The following is a 23,490-nucleotide window of genomic DNA, read 5'->3' on the forward strand; positions in this document are numbered from 1 at the left end:
AAAGCAGACACAATGTATCAGTTTGTCATACAGTTAAATTTATCACAACATGTCGTCTTAGGGACACCTGGGCATCAACATTACATGACCTTTATAATCTATTTTGTCAAACCTCAAAGTACTCAACAGATCAGAATGTTTAAGTATAGATGTATTATCGTATAGTAATACTGCTATGGTCATAATCATTCATATTTTTCACTTGCGTTAGGTGTCCTACTGTGTAGCCTTTTCTACTCTTCCCTTTTCTGCATTACCTAGCAAAGAAGGGTATCACTCTCCCCTGACTATCGGAGTCGCATGTAATGGTTACGTCTCAACAGTTGGGTAGAACAAACTATATACAGATCAGCCTCTGCAGGACTATTAGTGTAGGGTACTGGTTCCTGATTCCCAGTTCACCTGCCTCTATGCACTCCACAAGTCCGTCCCCAGCTACCTGTGTCCGAATAATGTTTCGGATTGGATCCGAGGACTCAGGGCAGAGCCAGCCTGTTAAATGTTGCAGCTGGGCTGCCATGAAATAATAGAATGGGTTTGGTACTGCTAGACCACCCGAGTCCTTGGTTTCCTGTAAAGTTTCAAGTTTTTAATTCTTGGAACTTGTTTCCTCCAAATCAAAGTGCACGATATTGTTACACTTTTTAAACACATGAGTGGCAATCCAAAGTGGAGCATTGTGGAGAGCGTACAGTATCTGCGGATTCCAGACCATCTTTATCAGGTTGCATCGGCCTACAACAGAGCGGCAACCTAATCCAGCTGGTCGTTTTTTCCTAGAATTTTTTAAAGAGTGGTTCTGTATTTCATATATTGGTGCTGGTCATGGTGTATAACTATGCCTAAATATTTGAACTTCTCCACTACTTTAATCTGCTCAGCTGTCTGGGGCAAGGGTTCATTTAGTGGGTCCAAAGGTAGTATTGTAGATTTGTCCCAATTTTTTGTAAAACCGGAAAATGTTCCGAATGCGTGGATCAACTCCCATTAGCTTAACCAATGAGGTAGATGTGTCCCCTAGAAAAGGAGTGCGTTGGCATATAATGCCAATTTGTCCTCCGTTTCACCCCTTTTTAAAACAAACTATATCTGGGTCACCCCTTATGGCGGCTGCCAGGGGTTCCATGGCCAGGCCAAAGAGTAATGGGGAAAGGGGACAGCCCTGTCTAGTGCCTCTATATAGAGCAAAAGAGGGTGACAAGGTGGTGTGTGTTCTAATACAAGCTTTGGGTTCCTTATACAGTAGTTTAATCCAGGAGATGTTGTCTCCTAGGTTTAAGTTTTTCCAGTACTCTCCACAAATTCCCACTCAAAGCTATCAAACACCTTAGCATAGGAGTTGACAAATTTGCTTTTGAATTTAGGAGCCAGTTAAAAAAGTTAGGAGCCAGTTTGTTTGTTTTTTTTGTTTTAGAGTTGTATGGATTGTCAGCTCCCGTAAGGCCACTGATTTTCACCTCCTATCCCTAACTCACAATGGAGCACCCAGTCAATAACTCCAATGAAACGGTGTTACATCAGGATTATCGGCTAACCAGAAAGAGTAAGGCTGGCAACAGGTGGCCCTGGTTGGCGGTGGTATTGATTAGCGGTGGCACTGGCAGGTTTCACACAGCACTCTGTTACTGAAATGTAACAAAGAAGCTGTCGGAATTAAGCCTAATGTCGGAAAAGGCGGGACACAGCTGTGGTGTGAAACTGGCAAGTAACAGGCGGATCTGTCAGATTTGAGCTTGATGCCGGTGTGGGCGGGGCCCGACCGGTGGGACTCAGCAGCTATCAAACACCAGCCAACTACTGGGCTGCTTAAGAAAAGGGGTGGAGCCACATACACGTAGCGGCCCTCCCAGAGCCCATTGGCTGGTGTTTGATAACTGCTGGGTCCCGCGAGTGACATCGAGCTGAAATCTGACAGATCCTCCTCTCCGTTGCTTGTCAGTTTAGCGCGGCGCCGCTGAGTGCGGTGGAGGGAGAACGGCAGTCAGTGTTAATGCGCTGCATGTCTGGGGCATCAATAGTGAGTGGGCTGGTGGCAGCTTAGGCACCTGGTTGCGATTTCTGCCTTAGCGGCATCTAGCGAGAGGATAGCTCTGTCCCTGGTAATCAGTAGGTATTTGCATATTAAGATAAAGGCGGCGCAGATTATTTGCAGATTATTTGCAGTAGATCTGTTTGGTATGAATGTAGCTTGGTCTGGGTGAACCAGTTTTGACCACTTTTGAGAGGCTATGGTTTTGGTAAGTAGTTTCATATCCGTATTCAGTAGGGATATGGGTCTGTATGACTGGCTTATCTGGTTCTTTTCCTGGTTTTAGTATAACTACAACCACTGCTTCATACATGGATCTTGACAAGGAATCTGCGCTAAACGCCTCCGTAAATGTATGGAGCAACTCCAGTAGGAGTATTCCTCCAAATTTTTTATATAGCTCAATCGTGAGACCATTACCCCGGAGCTTTGCAGTTTGGGAAAGAAGCTAATGCAAGTTGTAATTCCTCTAGAGTAAGAGGAGTATTAAGAAGCTGTTTATCTGCCTCCTGGAGTTGGGGTAAGGTAACAGAATCTAGAAATCGTGTCAGGTCATCTATGGGATATGATACCTTAGAGTATAAGTCCTGGTAAAAGGAGCAGAATTCCTCCAAGATGGAAGGTGTATCAGTAACAGCTACGTTTGACGATACTGTTATGCTATGTATTGCCTGAGGTGGCTGTTGTGATCGGGCTATCATGGCTAACATGTGGCCTGTTTTCTCCCCTTCCTCAAAATAAGTTTGGGATTTAAATCTTTTATCGGCTTGTTCTAAGTGTATCGTGCAATATAAGTTTTGTGCATCCTTCCATTGCCGGGGTAGGGGCCCTCAGATACTGTTCCTCCGCCCTCTCCCCTGCATTAACCCAAGATATTTGATGGAAAAACGCTCAGACTACTGTCCCTGGGAGTAAGGTTACCCCATGAAAGGTCAGGAATGATGTGAATGGCATATCCGTGGAAGTTTCCTAAGCCCAATTTTAATTTTGTCCTCTGTTAACCATGTAGATGCTTCCTGTAATGTGTCATGAGGATAAACAGTGCAATTTTGGTTACTGAAGCCCCCGATTCCCTCGAAGACTGAGAAAAATTAATTCAATACCTCTGCAATCTCCCCATCCTTTGTAACCAGATGTCCTTCCTCATTCTTTATGGGGCCAATATGGTCTATCCTTTCTTTTTATTTTATTTTTCCTGTTTACATATTTAAAGCGGTTCTTCACCCTAAAGGGGAAGTTCCGCTAATCTGATCCCTCCCCCCTCCGGTGCCACAATTGACACCTTTCAGGGGGGAGGGCGTGCAGTTACCTGGATAATCCAGGTATCTGCACCCACTTCCGGGCAGACCCCCGCAGACGGCCCCCCCCTCTTGTGTTCTGGGAAACACACAGTTCCCAGGACACAGCGGGGGATCTGAAGAGAAGCGCATGCACAGTACGGAATCGGGCAGTGAAGCCGCCAGGCTTCACTTCCCGATTCCCTGGCGGAGGATGGCGGCGGAGGCAGCAACGAGATGAGCGATCCCTCATCTGCCGCCGACATCGCTGGACCCTGGGACAGGTAAGTGGGATTTTATTAAGTCAGCAGCTGCAATATTAGTAGCTGCTGGCTTTTAAATATTTTTTTTTTTTTTTTTTTTTTTTTTTTGGTGCAGAACCACTTTAAGGAATTTCTTGGAATTTTTTTGCTTTCCTGTGTCTTTCTGTCTTAACCACCCTAATTGCACACTTACATTTCTTGTTGCAGTCTTTATAAAGTCTGAATGCTGATGATCCCTCAACCTTGTTTTTTTTTTGTTTTGTTTTTTAAGGCCCTTTCCTTTGCTTTTATATGCATTTTTACATTGGCGTTAAGCCAGCCAGGACTTTTGTTCGCTCTTTTAAATTTATTACCCAATGGGATGCATTGGCTAATGCCCTTATTTAATATGCTCTTAAAGCAAACCCATGTATTACGAGTTTGGCGCAACTTTGATACGACTTTGGCTTTGACCAGTGATAATGGACAACTGTTGCACACAAGTTGTTTTTTCTAATATTCAGGTAAGTCTTTAAAGTCGCACAGATATAAATGGTTATCATGGGGTATGACTTGTCATGTGACTCTGATGTCCAGAGTCGCACAAGTGGGAAAGGGGTCTTTCTGTTCAATATCTTTGTATTTCTGATGCAGATGTTTAGATTCTCCCTCTGGTTAGCAGTAGAGCTAAAGAGTCGGCAAATTATTATTATTTTTTTTTTTTTTAAATCGGCAGTTAAAAATACTGAGCAATCACTCGGCTGCTGCCATTCTCGGTGCTGGAATCAGGAAGTGATGCATTGCGGCCTTCCTGGCTCCCTACTGCGCATGCGCGAGCTGGTCCGCACTGTCTCTGGGACCTGTGTGTCCCAGCAGACAACGCTTCGGGACAGGAAGAGGCATAGACTCCCATGGGCAATTTTATCCATTAAATAAATGCTTTCTGCTTAATATACAGCAATGTGAGGTTTTGCGCTCTTGTCTTTTTTTCCTTTTGTTTTTCAGTGATTCAAGAGAGCATCCACTCTGGTCCAAGAGCAGCATCCGCATAATTGGATCATTGCAGATTCATTTTTTGGGCTATCCATTATTTATCTTTTTTTCATGCTTGTGCTAGATCCTCACTTAGAGGAAAACCTCCCTATAACATTTGTACCTCTAGGTACTGTAAATATCTCCTAAACGTGCGCTGTTTATGAGCTATTCGATGTTTACTGCGCCAATGTCATCGTCGCATGTGCTCCTGAAGGAACGGATGCATGTGCTGTGACCGCAGGGAGTGACATGTGACTCTGGCCAGTCACAAAGCTTTGTTTGCATTCAAGTGTCGTATACTGCGCTAGTATGGGATGCATACTAGCACATTATGACTTTACTTTGCAGAGAAGAAAGGAAGAAAAACCCATCAGGATTGTATGTAGCATATGGCTGTTGTGGTGTTTTTTATTTTCTTATCTATTTATGTTTTGGTTTGGTCAATTGCCATGAGCTTTTTGATGCATTAGGAGCAGGGTTAATTTAGTTGTAGAACAATATAATGTGATTGCTGTGTTGACATTACAAGTATGTGAGCACATGACCTCATAGATATTTACTAATTTTATATGCAGTCTCAGTTGTGTGCCTACACAATAGCAGCCCAGATGTCTCTTAATTTCGACAAACTAAGGACTCCTCCATACCCCATCTACCTAGTACTGATACATGTTCTGCTTCTTATGTGTTCATTTACTATTCCAGCTACCACTGTTTACTCTTGGCCTGTGCCACGTTTCTTCAATTGACTCCTAACCAACTTGGTGTGCTGCACCCACTTCTGTGGAGCCATCAGATTGTCCAGCTGCATCACCTCTTCTAGATGTGAACATCCATAGTTAATTTACAATCACTATCACCTTGTCAAACAACCCATTCAGTTTAAAATGGAAATGAAAGGAAAAACATTTGTTTAGATATAAAAAGCATTAAACTTTTATTTTTTATTTTTTTGTGATGGTGTTCCCTCAGTTAAATAAGAGCTGGGGAAGAAAACGCATTACACTGATCTGTCCACTGAAAGGCTGTGTTGTGTCAGCACAAGCCTGATCATTGGGGGAGAGCACATGGTTCCCAGCACAGCTAGAGTTTGTAATAGGAAATGAGTGGGACTGGCAGGGTTTTCACACGCCAAGGAAACGATACATGGAGAACAGGATATTTTTTTCATACAAGTACATAGTACAGCAGGCACAAATCAGGAATATGAAATGCTGGGTTTACATATTCTTTGCATGACCACCAACACAAAGTGGGGAGTAAGGGGGAACTTTTCCGGTATCCCCAAACTTGCTAACCACTAACCCGAGTGCTTCACCAGAATGTAATTGATTTGTTCAGTCAGTTTCTTTGCCCAGTGATACATTTTGGGCAGGAAATTCCTGGTCACCCAAGGAACATATGCTGGATTGGAAATTTTTATCTAGAACCTATTCCTTCAGAATAATCCCTAAGGTATTGGAAGAATTGCTTCATAGAATCTCCACTGAATGCAGCCTCGGCTCCTACAATCTGGTTTGCATGTTTTAACCTGCATTGTCTGCATGCATGTGCTGCTTTTTATTAACTGCACACCATTGCTTGTCCCAAAACATTATGTGTTTTGCCATAGACTGCCTATGGTGTCCTCCAGTGCTTTCTGTGCTGTCTTGTGTGTGTTTGTTTTTTTTTTTTTTTTTTTTAAAGGCATTCTCTTGAACCTTTTGCCGCTTGGCCCAGTTCTGGGAGGTTACTTTTAATTGAAAAATGTCTCTTCATGATGTAGCATCTAAACACACACTTGCCCTTCTTTGTTTCAACAGTAGCTGAATTTAAATTGGCTTGATGCATTTTCTTTCAGAGGAAGGGAAATGCAAACAGGTTTTTTTGGAATTCAAAGGGCCTGAATAACACAATTTGTATTTAAAAGGAGTTCATGTAGTGTTCTGGCTTTGACATGCAAATGGTGTTGAAAATTCAATTTGAGTAACTTTGATGAGATTGCTGTCCTTGGCGTTATTTCTTCATGTTGCCTGTACATTTTCAGAGCCTACCTGTTAGATGCTAGGCTTTTATATATGCTCATACATGTTGAAACTGTTTAAGAGAAGAGTCTGCTTTCATTTTTCTTTTGAACACTGAATCAGGTTTTACAGGAAATGCGTATCTCATAGATGGCTTGTGTGTTCAGTTTGCACCATCATTAAATGGTGCTGACCTTAGGTGATGCGACTGTATGATACGCCGTTGCCTTACCACCCTCCAAAACACAACAGTTCTAGAAATGGAGATATTTGTGTGTTTTACGTCAATTCCAAATTAGTTTTGATGAGAAAAATAGCAATGTTCCTTCAATTTCATATCGATGCAGCACTGAAAATAAAAAATCCCAGAAGAAACCAAACATCCCAACCCAACCAAATATCCATAAGATCTTGCCGATATTCGTTTGATATAACCTTGTCACTTTCCATATTGCTAAGCAAATGCATTTTGTGTTTTTGAAAGAAAGTCGCTTTAAAATGGCGATCCTTAACTACTTCCCACCCAGGCCAATATGCATAGGGCTGGGTGGGAGCCCTCTCCTTCTGAATGGAAGTTCAGGAATGTCCTTCAAAAGGAGGGGGATTGCGTGCACGTACCCGCGCAGCCCAGGTGCGCTCATGTTACCCAGACACGGCACATCTCCGATCAGCAGGAGGGCTTTCTGATTGGCCCTCCTGATCACATGACGGCTGTGTCCAGTCACAGCCATCATGTGATGTAAACAGCCGGTTGCTAGGCAATCGGATTTTTTTAAAATAGAAGAAAACATTTTTTCCCCAAATTTCCGCTCTTTTTCGCTTGTATCGCAAAAAATAAACTGAGTCATGAATAAATACCACCAAAAGAAAGCTCTATTTGTGCGAATAAAATTATAAAAATGTAATTTGGGTAAAGTGTAGCATGACCGCGCAATTGTCATTGAAAGTGCGAGAGCGCTGAAAATTGGTCTGGGAAGGAAAGGGGCGGTGGTGCCCTGTATTGGTTACATTTGTGTGTGTGTGTGTGTGTGTGTGTGTGTGTGTTTTATTTTTTTTATTTTTTTTCTCTCTACTTGGGTCAAAAATTACTTAATACATTATCAGCAAAGCTGGATCTGATATGTGGCTCCGGTATAGTTGTACAGTTTTTGTGGGTTTTTTTTTTTTTCCACCCTGGGGGAAAGGGAATTCAGTGCTATCCCTCTTTGACAATTGCACGGACATGCAACACTGTACCCATAGGAAATATTTTTTTTCTTAATTTTAGCCCAAAATTTATTGTCTTGTGCTACATTTGGTGAAAATAAATATTTAGTCTGTAGGAAAGTGTTTTTATAAAATCCACAAACTATGGTGTGTGTGTGTGTATACAGTATCTCACATTTTTGTGAATATTTTATTCATGTGACAACACTGAAGCAATGACACTTTGCTACAATGTAAAGTAGTGAGTGTACAGCTTGTTGTCCCCTCAAAATAACAACACAAAGCCATTAATGTCTAAACTGCTGGCAACAAAAGTGAGTACACCCCTAAGTGAAAATTTCCAAATTTGGGCCTAAAGTGCCAATATTTTATGTGGGCACTGTTATTTTCTAGCACTGCCTTAACCCTCTTGGACATGGAGTTTACCAGAGCTTCACAGGTTGCTACTGGAGTCCCTTTCCACTCCTCCATGATATTGTGGAGCTTGTGGATATTGGAGACCTTGCGCTCCTCCACGTTCTGTTTGAGAATACCCCACAGATGCTTAATGGGTTTTAGGTCTGGAGACATGCTTGGCCAGTCCATCGCCTTTTTAGCCTCTGCTTCTTTTGCAAGGCAGTGGTAGTCTTGGAGGTGTTTTGAGGTCGTTATCAAGTACATGTTGGCATTCATGGTTCCCTCAATGAACGTTGGCTCTCCAGTGCCAGCAGCACTCATGCAGCCCCAGATAATGACTCTCCCTCCACCATTCTTGACTGTAGGCAAGACACCTTTGTCTTTGTTCTCCACACGTGTTTGCTGCCACACACGCTTGACACCATCTGAACCAAATAAGTTAATCTTGGTCTCATCAGACCACAGGACAAAGTTCCAGTAATCCATGTCCTAAAGCCTCATACACACTATCGGATTCTCCGCAGACTTTTGTCTGAAGGGCGCTGGCTAGGAACTTGTCTTGCACACAATTGTCAGCTAACAAAAATGAACTTGGTGATGTACTACGTGGTTTTTCAGCTCCTTAGCTCTACCCTTTGTGTTATCTTCATGTTCGTAGAAGTTGGGTGAGTGATTTGCGCTTTTCATTTTGTGCTTTTTGAGTTTCTGAATGGCCGTTCGTCAATCAGCCATGTTGCGGAATCGGAGGTGATAACATGTTTGCTATTAGCCTTGAAGTTCTTGCTTTGACCCAAGTCCAGTCAGGGACAGGCTCATCCTTGTTTCTGAGCATGCGCGTTTTGTACTTTGGAATTTTTGTCCGACAACAGACATTTTGTCCACGGAAAATTTTAAAGCCTGCCAACCAACATTTGTCCGGATAGTCTGACAATTGTCTGGAGCGTACAGGCAGTTGGATTTTCCCCCAATAGCCTGTCATCACACAGTTCCCATTGTAAAATCCGATCTTGCGTACGAGGCTTTAGTCTTCTTGTCTTCAGCAAACGGTTTGTGTGCTTTCTTGTTCATCTTTTAAAAGTCTTCCTTCTGGGATAGCCATGCAGACCAACTTGATGCAGTGTGCGGTATATGGTCAAGTCTGAGCACTGACAGACTGACACACCCCCACCTTCAACCTCTGCAGCAATGCTGGCAGCACTACTACGTCTATAACCTCTGGATAGGATGCTGCGCACGTGCACTCATAATCTTTGATTGACCATGGCGAGGCTTGTTCTATTTAACCGCTATATGGTCTTGGGCCCCCCTACTGCAGCTCAGTTTCAGGGACTTGGCAATCTTATAGCCTAGGACATCTTTTTCAATACACTTTTTTTTTTTTTTTTTTTTTTTTTTTTTTTGTAATTTAAAAAAAGTCAAACTTCTTTCACGTCATTAGAGATGGATTCTCTGTCTCTACCTTCTGTACGCTCTCACTACGATCATATCCCAATCTTGCTTATTCCTTTGCCTACCTACGGTCACCTATTTCTTTCCTATCCACAGTTGCATTTGCATTATTCCATAAGTCCCATATCTTATATTTTTGTATCCCTCCTCTATGCTCATATGATGATTTCTTAGGGAGGGTATCACTTAACTTTTTTCATCCATTGATTTGCTGGTAGTTCCACCTTACCGCTATTTGCTTCCGTGCCAATAATGTTGGGGGCGGCACAGTGGTGTAGTGGTTAGCACTCTCACCTAGCAGTAAGAAAGGTCGCTGGTTCGAATCCCAACCACGACACCACCTGCCTGGAGTTTGCATGTTCTCCCTGTGCCTGTGTGGGTTTCCTCCCACATTCCAAAGACATGCAGGTAGGTTAATTGGCTTCTGTCCAAAATTGACCCTAGTATATGAATTGGATTGTGGGCTCCTTGAGGGTAGGATTTGCTTCCGTGCCAATAATGTTGGGGGCGGCACAGTGGTGTAGTGGTTAGCACTCTCACCTAGCAGTAAGAAAGGTCGCTGGTTCGAATCCCAACCACGACACCACCTGCCTGGAGTTTGCATGTTCTCCCTGTGCCTGTGTGGGTTTCCTCCCACATTCCAAAGACATGCAGGTAGGTTAATTGGCTTCTGTCCAAAATTGACCCTAGTATATGAATTGGATTGTGGGCTCCTTGAGGGTAGGGACCGATGTGAGTGTGCAATGTACAGGGTTAGGGACAACTGTAGACACTCAGGTTGAACTGGATGGACTGGTGTCTTTATTCAACCTTGCTATGTAATGTTTCCTGCAGTAAGCTTTTAATATCTAGGCCATATCTTGTCTTCCAATAGTCCCAACAGGCATACCTCCACATTACATGGGATTGGTTTGCCCACCACAATCGGCAGCTTTCCTATTACCTGGTTCCAGTATCTTAAAGTGTGGTCACAGTTCCACATTAAATATACAAAATCTACTCCCTCTTAATGACATTGCAAGCAGTTTGATGTAGCCCTATTGCAACTAGTCTACTTGGGCTAAGATTTATCTGTGTCATAATTGAATTAATCTTTTAGCCGCTGGTGAGACCGTCAGATGTATTGAGCATATCTCCTTCCACTTCTGTCATGTTTGGAATAATCATCTGCCGTTTATCTTACTCTCAATGGGCTACTGCCTACTTTATCCTGGATTATATGTGCATATAATATAGATATTCCCTTAGGGCCCTGTGATCTGAGTATTCCTATAAGGCAGTGGTCATCAACCCTGTCCTCAGGATCCACTAACAGGCCAGGTTTATGTATTTCCTTGGGGAGATGCAGACTAGAATACTGCAATCACTGAGCAGCAAATGATATCACCTGTCATGTATTTCAGTTATCTTGCAAACCTGGCCTGTTAGTGGGCCCTGAAGACAGGGTTAATGACCACTGTTATAAGGGGTAATCTAGGTATCTTGGGGTTCTGGCTACCTAGTTGTGACTGTAGCACATGACAAAGCTGTAAGTTATTTATAAAAAAAAAATGTAGTTGTCATGCTGTTTACACAGATATTCAAATGAGTGTAGTGTTATATAACTGTAAATGTGACGATTCCCTTCCTTTTCCAGAACTCAGTCCATGATTATCTTTAACTGCTCCAAGTTTGGGTTATCCCAACACTTTTTTTTTTTTTTTTTTTTTCCATACTGATCGTGCCAGAGTTAATATGGGGATTTATACCCTTGGTAATCTTGCTGCCTGTCTCCAGTCCCACTAACAGTTCATCTACCTCTAAGATCTTAAGCTAGTACCTCTCCACTCCCTCGCCCTGGTCCTGAGCTATCCACTTCTGTTTTAGTTTTAATTTGCATCTACCATTAGCCCATATGAATTTTGTAAACTGGGAGTTCAGTTTATTTATTTAGGTATTTCTGGCGGATGTGAAATCACACACATAAGCATTTGGGGACTATTATACTTTTAATCTAATTTTATTCTTTCTACTACTGATTGCGGCATTTTGGACAATATCCCCAATTTAAATTTAACCACTTAAGGACGTGCCTCTTTTTAAGATGTTTACAAGTTAAAAACAGGCGTTTTCTTTGCTAGAAAATTTACTTAAAACTACCGAACATTTTTTTTTTTTCCTTTTTTTTTAACACTGTTTAAAAAAGATGGGACCTATTAAAAAATTAGATCTGGGGTCAAAAAGACCTTTTGAATGCCTCCTTCGCTTGTGAGGTAATATAAATTCCCAAATACTTAACCACTCGCCTGACCGATGCACGCTGATATACATCGGCACAATGGCAGCAGTGGGCAAATGGGCGAACCTATACATCCCCTTTAAGAGCCAGCACCCACCATGTACAGTGGGACCAGCGGACTCTTGTCACATTCCCACAGTACAACTGCGGCGGCTGGTCAGGAAGGGGTTAGTGCATGTGTGGTCACCTTTTTAACCACTTAAGGACCAGGCCTCTTTTTCAGATTTGGTGTTTACATGTTTAAAACAGTTTTTCCAGCAAAAAAAATAATAAATACTTGGAGCCCCCAAACATTATATATTTTTTTCTAACACCCTAGAGAATAAAATGGCGGTGATTGCAATACTTTTTTCACACCGTATTTGCGCAGCAGTCTTACAAGCGCAATTTTTTTGGAAAGTCTTAATTCACTTTTTTGAATAAAAAATAAATAACAGTAAATTTAGCCCAATTTTTTAAATTGTGAAAGATAATGTTACGCCAAGTAAATTGATACCCAACATGTCACACTTCAAAATTGCGCCGCTCGTGGAATGGCGTTAAACTTTTACCCTCAAATCTCCATAAGCGACATTTAAAAAATTCTACGGGTTGAATGTTTCGCGTTAGAGGAGGTCTAGGGCTAGAATTATTGCTCTCGCTCTACCGATCATGGTGATACCTAACATGTGGTTTGACCGCCGTTTTCCTATGCGTTCGCTTCTGTGCACGAGCTTGTCGGAACAGGGTTTTAAAAAAAAAAAATGTTCTTATTTTTACTTGATTTTATTTATTTTTACACTTTAAAAAAAAAAAACTATCACTTTTATTCCGAATACAAGGAATGTAAACATCCCTTGTAATAGAAAAAAGCATGACAGGTCCTCTTAAATATGAGATCTGGGGTCAAAAAGTCCTCAGATCTCATACTTTGACTTAAATGCAATAAAAAAAAAAAGTAATTTGAAAAAAATAAATTTTTTTTTATTTTTTTTTTTAAGAGGTATAGGCGGAAGTGACGTTTTGACGTTGCATCCGCCCTCCTATGGTATAGACGCTTGGGGGCCATCTTGGCCTCACTCGTCTCCATATTCTGCCAAGGAAAGGACCCGATTGCCTCCGCCGCTACCGATGGCTCTCGTAGGCAGCGGGAGGGGGGTGGCACCTCTCACGCCGTGGAGACCACCGTTATCGCACACAGGACCGCCTCCTGTAAAGAGGGATATCCCGGTTGTGGCAGCAGCTGCTGTTACTGAGAGATCCCTCTTCAAAATAATGACGTGTGTATATATACAGGAGGCGGTCCTTAAGTGGTTAAATATGGCTTTTTTTTTTTTTTTTTTTTTTTTTTTGAGGAGCAATTCTTTTATTTCAGATGCTGCTTTTGCCATGAGGTGTCACGTTGAACTTCCAGTGACCAGTATGAGAGAGTGAGAGCAACACCAAATTTAACACACTTGCTCCCCATTCACACCTTGTAACGCTAATGATTCACATGACACCGGGGAGGGAAAATGGCAAATTGGGTATCGGTGCATTCGATAATTCCAGCTGAATAGTAACGAATGTTTAAAAGTAGTTAAATTTTGTTTTTTTTTTAAACAGATTTTGAAAGAATGTGATTTCCCAAACAATATATACTGTTTTTTTTTATTTTTATTTCTCTTCAAATTTTTCGTCATTGTCCAACAAACATCTCAACTACACTTATGACTAGAAAATTAAATGAATATTCCACAAATTGTACTGGTAATTGGCCAGATTAAACCACCACCTTTTTTTTATATGCTCCTATCCTGTATACCGATCACAACCCTGGGAAATGCAATCTGAGCAGATTGGGGTAATGTGCATAAGCAGATTTATCTTCTGTGAAAATTGCAAGTTGGGAAAGTCATTAAATACAGCAACACGGGCTGCTGAATATGCCAATCCTGCCTTTTTTTTTATTTTTATTTTTTTTTAATTTTGAGGTTTTATTGCCCTCCAGTTTCCATATCCAGTAAAATAGAAACTGGCTGACATACAGCCGTGTGCACAGCATCCGATCTGACAGAAGTAGGGCGAACATCTGTCTCAGGGGCATGACTGAAAAAGGTCTGCCGATCGCCATCCGATCAGCACCTCAGCCAATGGCCGATCACAATATCTCGGGGGGGGCGGGGGGTTGCTGTGCTAACATCTCTGATTTGGTAGTACTGGACCTCCCCCTGAGCTATTCAGTTTTTTTTTTTTTTTTTTTTTTTTAACTCTGGTTTGTGACTGATTTCAAACCTTTAGGCCCGGTTCACACGGGCGACTTGTCCAGGCGACTTCGCCGCCTGACAAGTCGCGCTCCGTTCCGTACTACAGAACCGTTCTAATAGGAGTGACTCAAGTCCCCACGACTTAGAAAAAAGGTTCCTGTACTACTTTTGCGGCGACTTCGGGCGACTTGCATTGACTTCTATACAGAAGTCATTTTGCAAGTCACCGCTGATCATGTGCAGGTCATGGCGCTGCAAGTCGTGCCGCCCGCTGTGTGAACCGAGCCTTAGCCCAACTTTAACCAAAATTTTATAAATGGTAAATATTGATTGGATGTTTATACTTTTGGAGTCATAATGTGGGTGTGTGACATTCCTTCTACTAGATCTCTACAATGGAAGGCATGCATGAGAATACACCATAGTATACTAGAGCTGCATAATTAATCATTAAAGAATTGGGGTTGCGGTTCTACCCCTCCCCCCCAATCTTTAAACAGCATTTCCTCATTCAGTGCAGAGTGTTCTTTGCTCAAGCTGACAGCTGTCAAAAAAAAAAGGCAACCTGCCAAGTACATCACAACATCACTCAGGCAAGATAAAGAGGAACATTGTAACATTTTAGTTCTTAGAACAAAGGAAGGAAATTCTGTAAGGGTACTTTCACACTCGCAGCACCTGGGCGTCGGCAGTAAATGTTTAGCAGCACCTTTCAGCCGCTAGCGGGGCGATTTTTAACCCCCCACTAGAAAAAGCCCTAAAGGGCATGGACCCTTTCGTGCGCTGTATACACCGCTCCTAAAGCACCGCAAAAAAGCTGCTAGCAGGACTTTTGACGTCCTGCCATTGCACCGCTCCAGTGTGAAAGCACTCGGGCTTTCACATTGAAGTGACAGGAGGGGTGATTTGCAGGCGCTATTTTTAGCGATATGGCACCTGTAAAGTGCCTCAGTGTGAAAAGGGTCTAAATAAAATCAGTTTACCCACCTAAAGACTAAACCTTTTTCTGACACTAGTTGCTTACAAGTTTAAAATCAGTAATTTTTGCTAGAAAATTACTTGGAACCCCCAAAATACACACTCGCTCACTCTATATACTTTTCTATTTGGTGTATGGATTACTTGTAAACATACTGTGTGTAACTTTTTTCCCTTAAAAATTATATATCTATCTATCCCCTGGAGCAGGGTTCTTCAAACTATGGCCTTCCAGTTGTTCAGGAACTACAATTCCCATCACGTCTGTGAATTTCAGAGTTTTACAATGCTTCGTGGTATATGTAGTTCCTCAACAGCTGGAGCGCTGTTTGAGCATCCTTGCCCCAGAGAATAAAATGGCAATGTTAAAAATTGGCACACTGTATTAGCGCAGCGACCTTTAAAAGCAATATTTTTGGAAAAAATACACTTTAAAGAATTGGCGAAAGCTGATGTGCCGAGAATCGCAATCTTTATTTTTACCAAAATATTGCGATTCTTGTTTTAGCAGGGATCGTGCAGCTTTACAATATATTATGTGCCATGTTATGTTTTATATAATTGAGGTACTGAACTTTAAGTACTTCCTCATTCATGTAGTAAAAAGTGGTATTAATCGCAAAAATATATTGCAGCTTACCAGCCATTAGATGTGATGGCTGCATTCGTTGTGTGGGTTTTTTTTTTTTTTTTTTTCCTGAGGGGAGTGTTAAATGTACTAGCAGAGTTAGATACACAAATTGAAGCTAAACTACAGTCAACATTTTATAATCTCTTAAAGAAAACATTTTTTTTTTTTTTTTTTTTTTTTGAGAAAGGTTTTGCATATCAGCTGATTGTAAGTGGTCTGTCCCAAAGCTGCAGCTGCTACACATGCAGAAAAGCTTGTTCTGTTAAACAACAAACTTACTGGCCAAATACCAGCTAAAAACAAAAGTGGGGGGAGAGCCATCCAATACAGCCATCGCATCTTAAGAATTGGTAAGCTGCAATTTAATGTTTGGGTTTAATACCACTTATGTCATCATACTTTATTGAAACTAAAGGATTTAATACATAGGCAGTGCAGGTTGGGGAAACGGAACGGCAATATGTAAGGCTGTGATGGTCCTTGTCGCATTTGTGTTTCTATTTGTGCTCTTTGCCTTTCAGAACGAAGACAGTCCCAGCCCAAAAAGACAGCGATTATCTAATTCAGTTTTTGATTACACTGCACCATCTCCTACACCATCGCCACCAATGCGACCATGGGAGATGACGTCAAATAGGCGGCCTCCTTCGGCTCGACCCAATCAACACCACTTCTCAGGGGAAAGATGCAACACTCCTGCTCGTAACAGAAGGAGGTAAATAAATGTTCCTGCAGTTTCTTTATTTGTATAATGCGTTTTTATTTTTTGCTAAAGTGGTTATAAAGCAAACTCATTTTTTACCTTAATGCATTACCTCCATTAACCACTTGCTTGCTGGGCACTTAAACCCCCCCCCCCCCCCCCCGACCAATTGTCAGCTTTCAGCGCTGTCTCACTTGGACAATTGTGCGGTCATACAACACTGTACCCATTTACATTTTTATAATTCCCCCCCCTGAATATATATATATATATATATATATATATATATATATATATATATATATATATATATATATATATATATATATATATATATTCAGGGGGGGGAATTATAAAAATGTAAATGGGTACAGTGTTGTATGACCGCACAATTGTCCAAGTGATAATTTTTTTTTTTTGTTAAATTTTGCAAACGGATAATTTTTTTTCTCCTTTATTGATGTACGCTGATGTGGCGGCACTGGTGGGCACCGACAAGTGGCACCTTACTCGGATCGTGATCACCCGAGTCTCGGTGATCACAGCGTGCGCCCTGCAGGGGGAGCGCTCAAAGGGGAGGATGTCCTATAACGGCCTCCCGGAAATTCAGGTCTGCGCCGGGGTCGTCATTTGGCTATATTGCAGACTTCAAGTGGTTAAAGTAAAACTATTGTCTTTTTTATTTATTTATTTTTGCCCATCCTATGCCCCATTGGGGAGATATACCTTCACTTCCTGTCCCATAGCTAAAACAGGAACCCGCTTCCACTTGTGGGTGCAATGCTTTCCAGGCTCCTAGGGGCAAAAAAAAGATTTTTATTTTCCTGCAAACTATGTGCATTTATTTTTTTCCCAAAAGGTCAACTTGACCACTGGGCACTTGAACACCCTTAATAACCAGACAAATTTTAAGCTTTCGGTGCTCTCACGTTTTGATTGACAATTACTCGGTCATGCAACACTGTACCCATTTGAAAATGTTGTCCTTTTTTCACACATAGAGCTTTCGTTTGGTGGTATTTAATCACCGCTGGGTTTTTTATTTTTTGTGCTATAAAAGAAAAAGACAGAAAATTCTGTTAAAGAAAAAAAATGAATTTTTCTTTGTTTCTGTTATAAAATTTAGCAGATTAGTAATTTTAATACTACATATCTTTGGTAAAAATTTACAAATTGGTGGACATTATTTGGTCTTTGTGAAAGTTATAGAGTTCACAATCTATGGTGCCAATATCTGAAAATTGATCACCTGAATTACTGACAGCCTATCTCATTTCTTGAGACCCCAACATGCCTGAAAAGTACAAATGCCCCCCCATTTACCCCTTTTTGGAAAGAAGACATTCCAAGGTATTTAAGATGCATGATGAGTTTTTTTAAGTTGTCATTTTTTTTCCCCACAATTCTTTGCAAAATCAAGGTTTATTTTTTTTTTTTTTTCATTTTTCCACAAAATTGTCATATCGGGTTATTTTTCACACACCGCATATGCATACCACAAATTACACCCCAAAACACATTCTGCTATTACTCCCAAGTATGGCGATACCACATGTGAGACTTTTACACAGCGTGGCCACATACAGAGGCCCAACATGTACAGAGCACCATCAGGCGTTCTGGAGCACTCAGGCCAATTCTGACATTTCTCTCCTACATGTAGAAATCGTCATTTATTTGCTAGAAAATTACATGGAAACCCAAAACATGTTTTTTTTTTTTTTTAAGCAAAGACCCTAGAGAATACAATGGTGGTCGTTGCAACTTTTTATCTCACACGGTATTTGCGCAGCAATCTTTCGAGCGTGTTTTTTGGGAAAAAAATGTTGTGCTTTAAAAAAACAAAACGGTAAAGTTAGCCCAATGTTTTTGCCTAATGTGAAAGATGAAGTTACCCTGAGTAAATAGATACCCAACATGTCACCCTTCAAAATTGCACACGCTCGTGGAATCTTAGCCAATTCCGCCCAAGGAGCGGTCCCTTGGATAACAACCCCACAGCCTGCCATGCAGTCATCAGTTTTATTTTGCCTAGTGAAGGACCTAGGAACCCTGATGGGCCCATTGGTCTATCTTTTTATTTTTTTTGTTTTTTCTGCAGAAGCTTTGCTTTTTGCACAAGATAAATCCTGTGATCTATCAACAGCCAGCTGGGTGACAGGCTAGATACCCTTATTCTTGTAGTCTCCCCAGCCTGGCCATCGAGCGTATGCAGACCAGAGCTCCATGCTGGGTCGGCCGCGACGAAACCTCAGCTCCAGAGGGGTCGGTGAGCTTTTATGCTCCGGGGTGCACATTGGACCAGGCTACTGATGTCTGCGTCAATGTGCTGAGGCCAGCAGCCACCCTGTACTGATCAGAGTGTGGGTCTGTAATGGAATGTCTCCCAGCTCTTTAGGACTGGTAAGTACAGCTCTCCTTGCCTCGGTGGGGCTGAGCATTCCCTGGGAGGATGATTCGGGGGTCCCTCACCTCCCTCTCTTCTCTCCCTGTGTGGCTGCTGAGTGGTGTGTCCTGTGCAGGGGCTCTCATCTGTGGGGGGGGGGGGGGGCTGCACTGGCTGGCTAAGTCCTGTTTCTCATGTCCCTGGGGGTGCCTGTGAGTAGAGGTCGACCGATCGGCCGATATTTGGCATTTTTTAACTAATCGGCATCGGCCGATTGTGCTGTTAAAAAAGGCCGATGATATATTCAGCGCGACTTGCAAATGACTTCAGTAATAGAAGTCAATGCAAGTTGCCTGGAGACTTGAGTGAAGCGACTTGTCTCCTCTCTAAGCAGTCTGCCAAGAAAAGATCAAAAAGATACAATGTTTACACTTGAATGAATGAACTCAACTCAGTGTGTAGAGTTCTCAGTTTAACCATTTAAAGACTAAATCTTTTTTGACACATGATGCTTACAAATAAAAATCCTGTATTTTCTGTTAGAAATCCCCAAAACTTATATATAATTTCGTTCTAAATTATACATACAAGTGAACTGTTTGGATGTTTTTTTTTTTTGTTTAATAAATGTAAGAAATTTTCTGTATCACTTAAGGCTGCTTTCACACTGGAGCGAGCAGGCGTTGACTGTAAAACGCTGCCAGTTTTAGCGCCGCTTTACCGTCATTTTAGCGGGGCACTTATAATCCAGCTAGCGGCCCAGGAAGGGGTTAAATGTGCCCGTGAAGCGCCGCTGCCAAATCGCATTGCAGGTGCTTCGGCAGCGGTGACCATTCATTTCAATGGGCAGGAGTGGTGGAGGAGCGGTATACACCACTCGAAAGATGCTGCTTGCAGGACTTTTTTTTTTTTTTTTTTTTCCTGTCCTCAGTGTGAAAGCACTTGGGGCTTCCACACAGACTGCAAGGGAGCCGTTTTGCAGGCACTTCACAGGCGCTATTTTAAAGCGCCTGAAAAACGCCCCAGTGGGAAAGGTGTCTGTTAGATTTTATGAGATGAAGGGGAAAAAATAATCGGCCTAACATATCGGCCCAAAAAAATCGGCATCATATATCGGCCGTGGCGATCTCTAAATATCGGCATCGGCCAGAGAAAAACCCATATCGGTCGACCTCTACCTGTGAGGCTGTGCCTGTGTCCCTTGCAGCGCTCATCACCGCTATTTTTTTCCCTGCTCTGTCCCTCATGGTTTTAGTGTCAGCAGCTATCTTAGGTGTGGGCAAGGGAAAGCATGCTCTACTGTGTTAAGGTGGGCATTTTCCCTGTGATTTGTCCTTATGCTGGCCGCCGGCGGCCATTTTCTAGAAGCCTGAGCACATTTCTTTCAGTTTTCTCTAGTGGCAGCATGTGTCCCTGTGCTCCGGCGGCCATTTTCCCTGTTTTATATCCTTATACTGGACGCTGGGCGGCCATTTTCTTTGAGCCTGAGCACATTGAAGAGCGGTTTCAGCGCCATTAGCTGCAGCTTCCACTGACAGAGTGGATTCCTCTGCACTTAGGAGTCAACAGAGACCACAGGCACTACCTGCTGGGTAGCGCAGAACCTTTCAGGGTGGTGAGACCTGCAGGAAAGGGCCCCTCAGCCGGCAGCAGTAAGGAGGGTGGGACTGTCTCTGTGCTAAGTCCTCGTCGGGTGGCAGACAGGGTAGGGTCAGCATGGCTTCAGAAACTGGTGTTTCTTCCCCTGAAATCCAGCAATTGCAACCGGTTCAGCTGTGGAATGCGCAATGCCTTTGGACACCTTGTTGGCGGTCCTCAATTAGTTTGTTGCCAAGATGGCGGTGCGTCGGCGCAAAGATGCTAAAAAACTGCCCCTGTCCATTCGGACAGTGAGGATGAGTCCGGGTCAAGCACTTATCACAGCTGTGCTTGATACCCTGGGTCCCGTAAGCCAGCCTGTTCACCTAAGGTGTTCCCATATCTGACTTTATATTGACAAGTTCATTTACAAGGCATGGGGTCCCCGCAATGGTCCTTTTCGGTCCCCAAATACATGGTGGTGCGTTACCCTTTTGAGGAAAGCCTTGTCAAGTGGTTGGCTCCTCCGATCGTGGACCCCCCCCCCCCCCCCCCAACCCCCCCCCAGTATCCAGGTTAAACAAAGTAACCATGATCCCGGTTGAGGGGACTCCTGCATTCAAGGTTCCCGCGGACAGGAAGGCCGAGGCAGTGGCTCATTCCTTGTTTACAGTTCTGGGGTCAGCCGTGCGACCAGTACTGGCATGCGCACTTGTCAGACACTGAGTGGGCAAAACTATGGCACCGCGAATTGGGAGAACAGGCTTCTCTCTGCGTGGAACTAGCAGACCAACTAGTGCAAAGCCTTAAGTTTGTGACGCAGCCCTGGATACTCTTCCCCTGTTATCCAGGGCTTCAGTGTCAGCAGTGGTGCTACGGCGCCTGATTTGGTTGAAATGCTGGTCTGCCCACCAGGCATCCAAGGAAGCCCTGATGGATCTTCCCTTCCTTGGCAACCGGCTCTTTGGATCCTCTTTGGATGACATTATTAAAAATCCCACAGGTGGTAAGAGTACTCTACTCCCACAAGCCAGGAAGACTAAGGAGCTACGCCGTAGGAAAGGGCCCTCCTTTTCCGCTCACAAACTTTTTCGTCCGCCAGGAGCTTCGGCAAAACGTCCCCAGCCCGACAGGACGACCACAGGACAGAAACGTCCCTGGAACAACAAGCCTGCGAACAAAAGTGCTACCGCATGAAGGTTTGCCCCAACCCATGACTCGGATGGGGGGGGGGGGGGTCATCTTCGGGAGTTTGCAGCACGATTCTCCTCTCGACTGTCCGACCAATGGGTCTGCGATCTGATTTCCACAGGCTACAACATAGTACCTCTCTTGGCCGCAAAACAGATTCTTCCCCTCCAGCATACCCGTTCTCCCGGCTTGCCGGGAGGCCCTTCTTGGGGGCAGTAAGGGACCTGCTGAATCGTGGGGTGATTGTACCTATTCCAGACTCGGAACGTTTCCAGGGGTTCTACTCAGACCTGTTTGTAGTTTCCGAGAAGGAAGGGGTACATCCAATCTTGGCTCTAAAAGCCCTCAGTAGTAGCTGCACTCCAAGGGCACTCCCTTGCATCCTTAGACATCCAGGATGCGTACTGCACATACCCATATGCCTCCGGCATCAGAAGTTTCAGGGAATCCCACTACCAGTTTGTGGCTCTCCCTATTGGTTTGGCATCAACCCCCCTGAGTCTTTACCAAGGTTTTGGCTCTAGTTTTGGTGTTGCTGCGGCAATGCAGGATCACGATTGTGGGATACCTAGACTATCTCCTCCTGAGAGCATCTTCCGCCTCAGTTTAGAAGAGGATGTGGCGATCACCATGCAGACCCTGCAAGAATTTGGGTGGCTGTTGAACCTAAAGTCGGTAGTACCGACTCAGTTTGGAGTACCTAGGCTTGCTGCTGGACTCCAGAAAAGCAACAGGGTTTCTCCCGTCAGACAAGCTGCAGACTCGGAGCCGGTGGAACCGCAAGTGGTCATTGCTTCGCTTCTGCATACGAGTCTTGGGTCTCATGGTGGCCTCCTTCGAGGCAGTACCATATGCCGAGTTCCACATCAGTTCTGCAGAAGGGGAGTTTGACGAAGTGGGACACATCTCCATTGTCCCTGGATCATCAGATCCAAGTGAGCCAGTTGTCAGATTCCCTGATCTGGTGGCTGAGGTCCCCAGTGCTTCAGTCCGGGAAGTGGTTACTACCTCTGAAGTGGACCGTGATCACAACGGACGCCAGCCTATCTGGCTGGAGTGGAGTGATGGGGGTTCAGTCGGCTCAGGGCTTCTGGTTGACGGAGGAATCCAAGTTGCCGATCAATCAGGCTGTCCTCTCCACATGGTCGATGAGACTGCAAGGGCGTCCGATCAGGATCCAGTCAGACAATGCCACTGCAGTGGCACATGTCAATCACCAAAGAGGAACAAGAAGCTCAGCCGCCGCACGGGAGGTTGCTCACATACTTCGGTGGGCAGAGTGACATGTACCGGCCCTGTCAGCCATTTACATCCCCGGAGTGGAGAGCTGGCATGCAGACTGCCCAAGTCGCCAGATGTTGGACCCAGGAGAATGGGCGTTGCATCCAGAGGTATTCAGACTATTATGCCTGCGCTGGGGCACACCAGACGTGGATCTTCCCGTATCAATTGGAAGGTGCTGAGGTTCGTGTCCAGGACAAGAGATCCGTGGGCAGATGTGCTGGTGGCTCCGTGGGATCAGTACCACCTGATCTATGCCTTTCCTCCACTAAAACTGTTAACCACGTCTGCTCCGCAGAGTGGAAGTCGAGGGGATCCCAGTAATTCTGGTTGCCTCAGACTGGCCTTGGCGTCCTCGGGTCTGTCGGAATCTGTGATCCCTACTATGCTGAGAGCACGGAAATCTTCTCGAAGATATATCCTCATACCTGGAAGGCCTACATCTCCATGTGAGGGGAAAGGAGGGCATCGGCCTTTGCTGTCGTGTGTGTGTGTGTGTGTGTGTGTGTGTGTGTGTGTTTTTTTTTTTTTTTTTTTTTTTTTTTTCTTCTCCAATGACCTTTTGGCATCTCAATTACTAGTGATTACTTGTTCAGGGGGTG

General features: G+C 43.6%; 1 protein-coding gene across 3 annotated transcripts in view; it reads left to right on the forward strand.

The window, feature by feature from the left end:
• RNF38 (ring finger protein 38) overlaps positions 1-23,490 on the forward strand; it is a 423,900-nt gene that overhangs the window by 358,071 nt on the left and 42,339 nt on the right. For all 3 annotated transcript variants that reach the window (XM_077475379.1, XM_077475378.1, XM_077475380.1), the window contains one exon: positions 16,271-16,464. In XM_077475379.1, the coding sequence (XP_077331505.1) occupies positions 16,271-16,464 (194 nt within the window). The remainder of the gene's footprint in view (positions 1-16,270; positions 16,465-23,490) is intronic.

The sequence above is a fragment of the Lithobates pipiens genome, unplaced genomic scaffold, assembly GCF_037356315.1.
Source record: "Lithobates pipiens isolate NorthernLeopardFrog02 unplaced genomic scaffold, aLitPip1_a1.2 Scaffold_13, whole genome shotgun sequence".
Classification (NCBI taxonomy): Eukaryota; Metazoa; Chordata; class Amphibia; order Anura; family Ranidae; genus Lithobates; species Lithobates pipiens.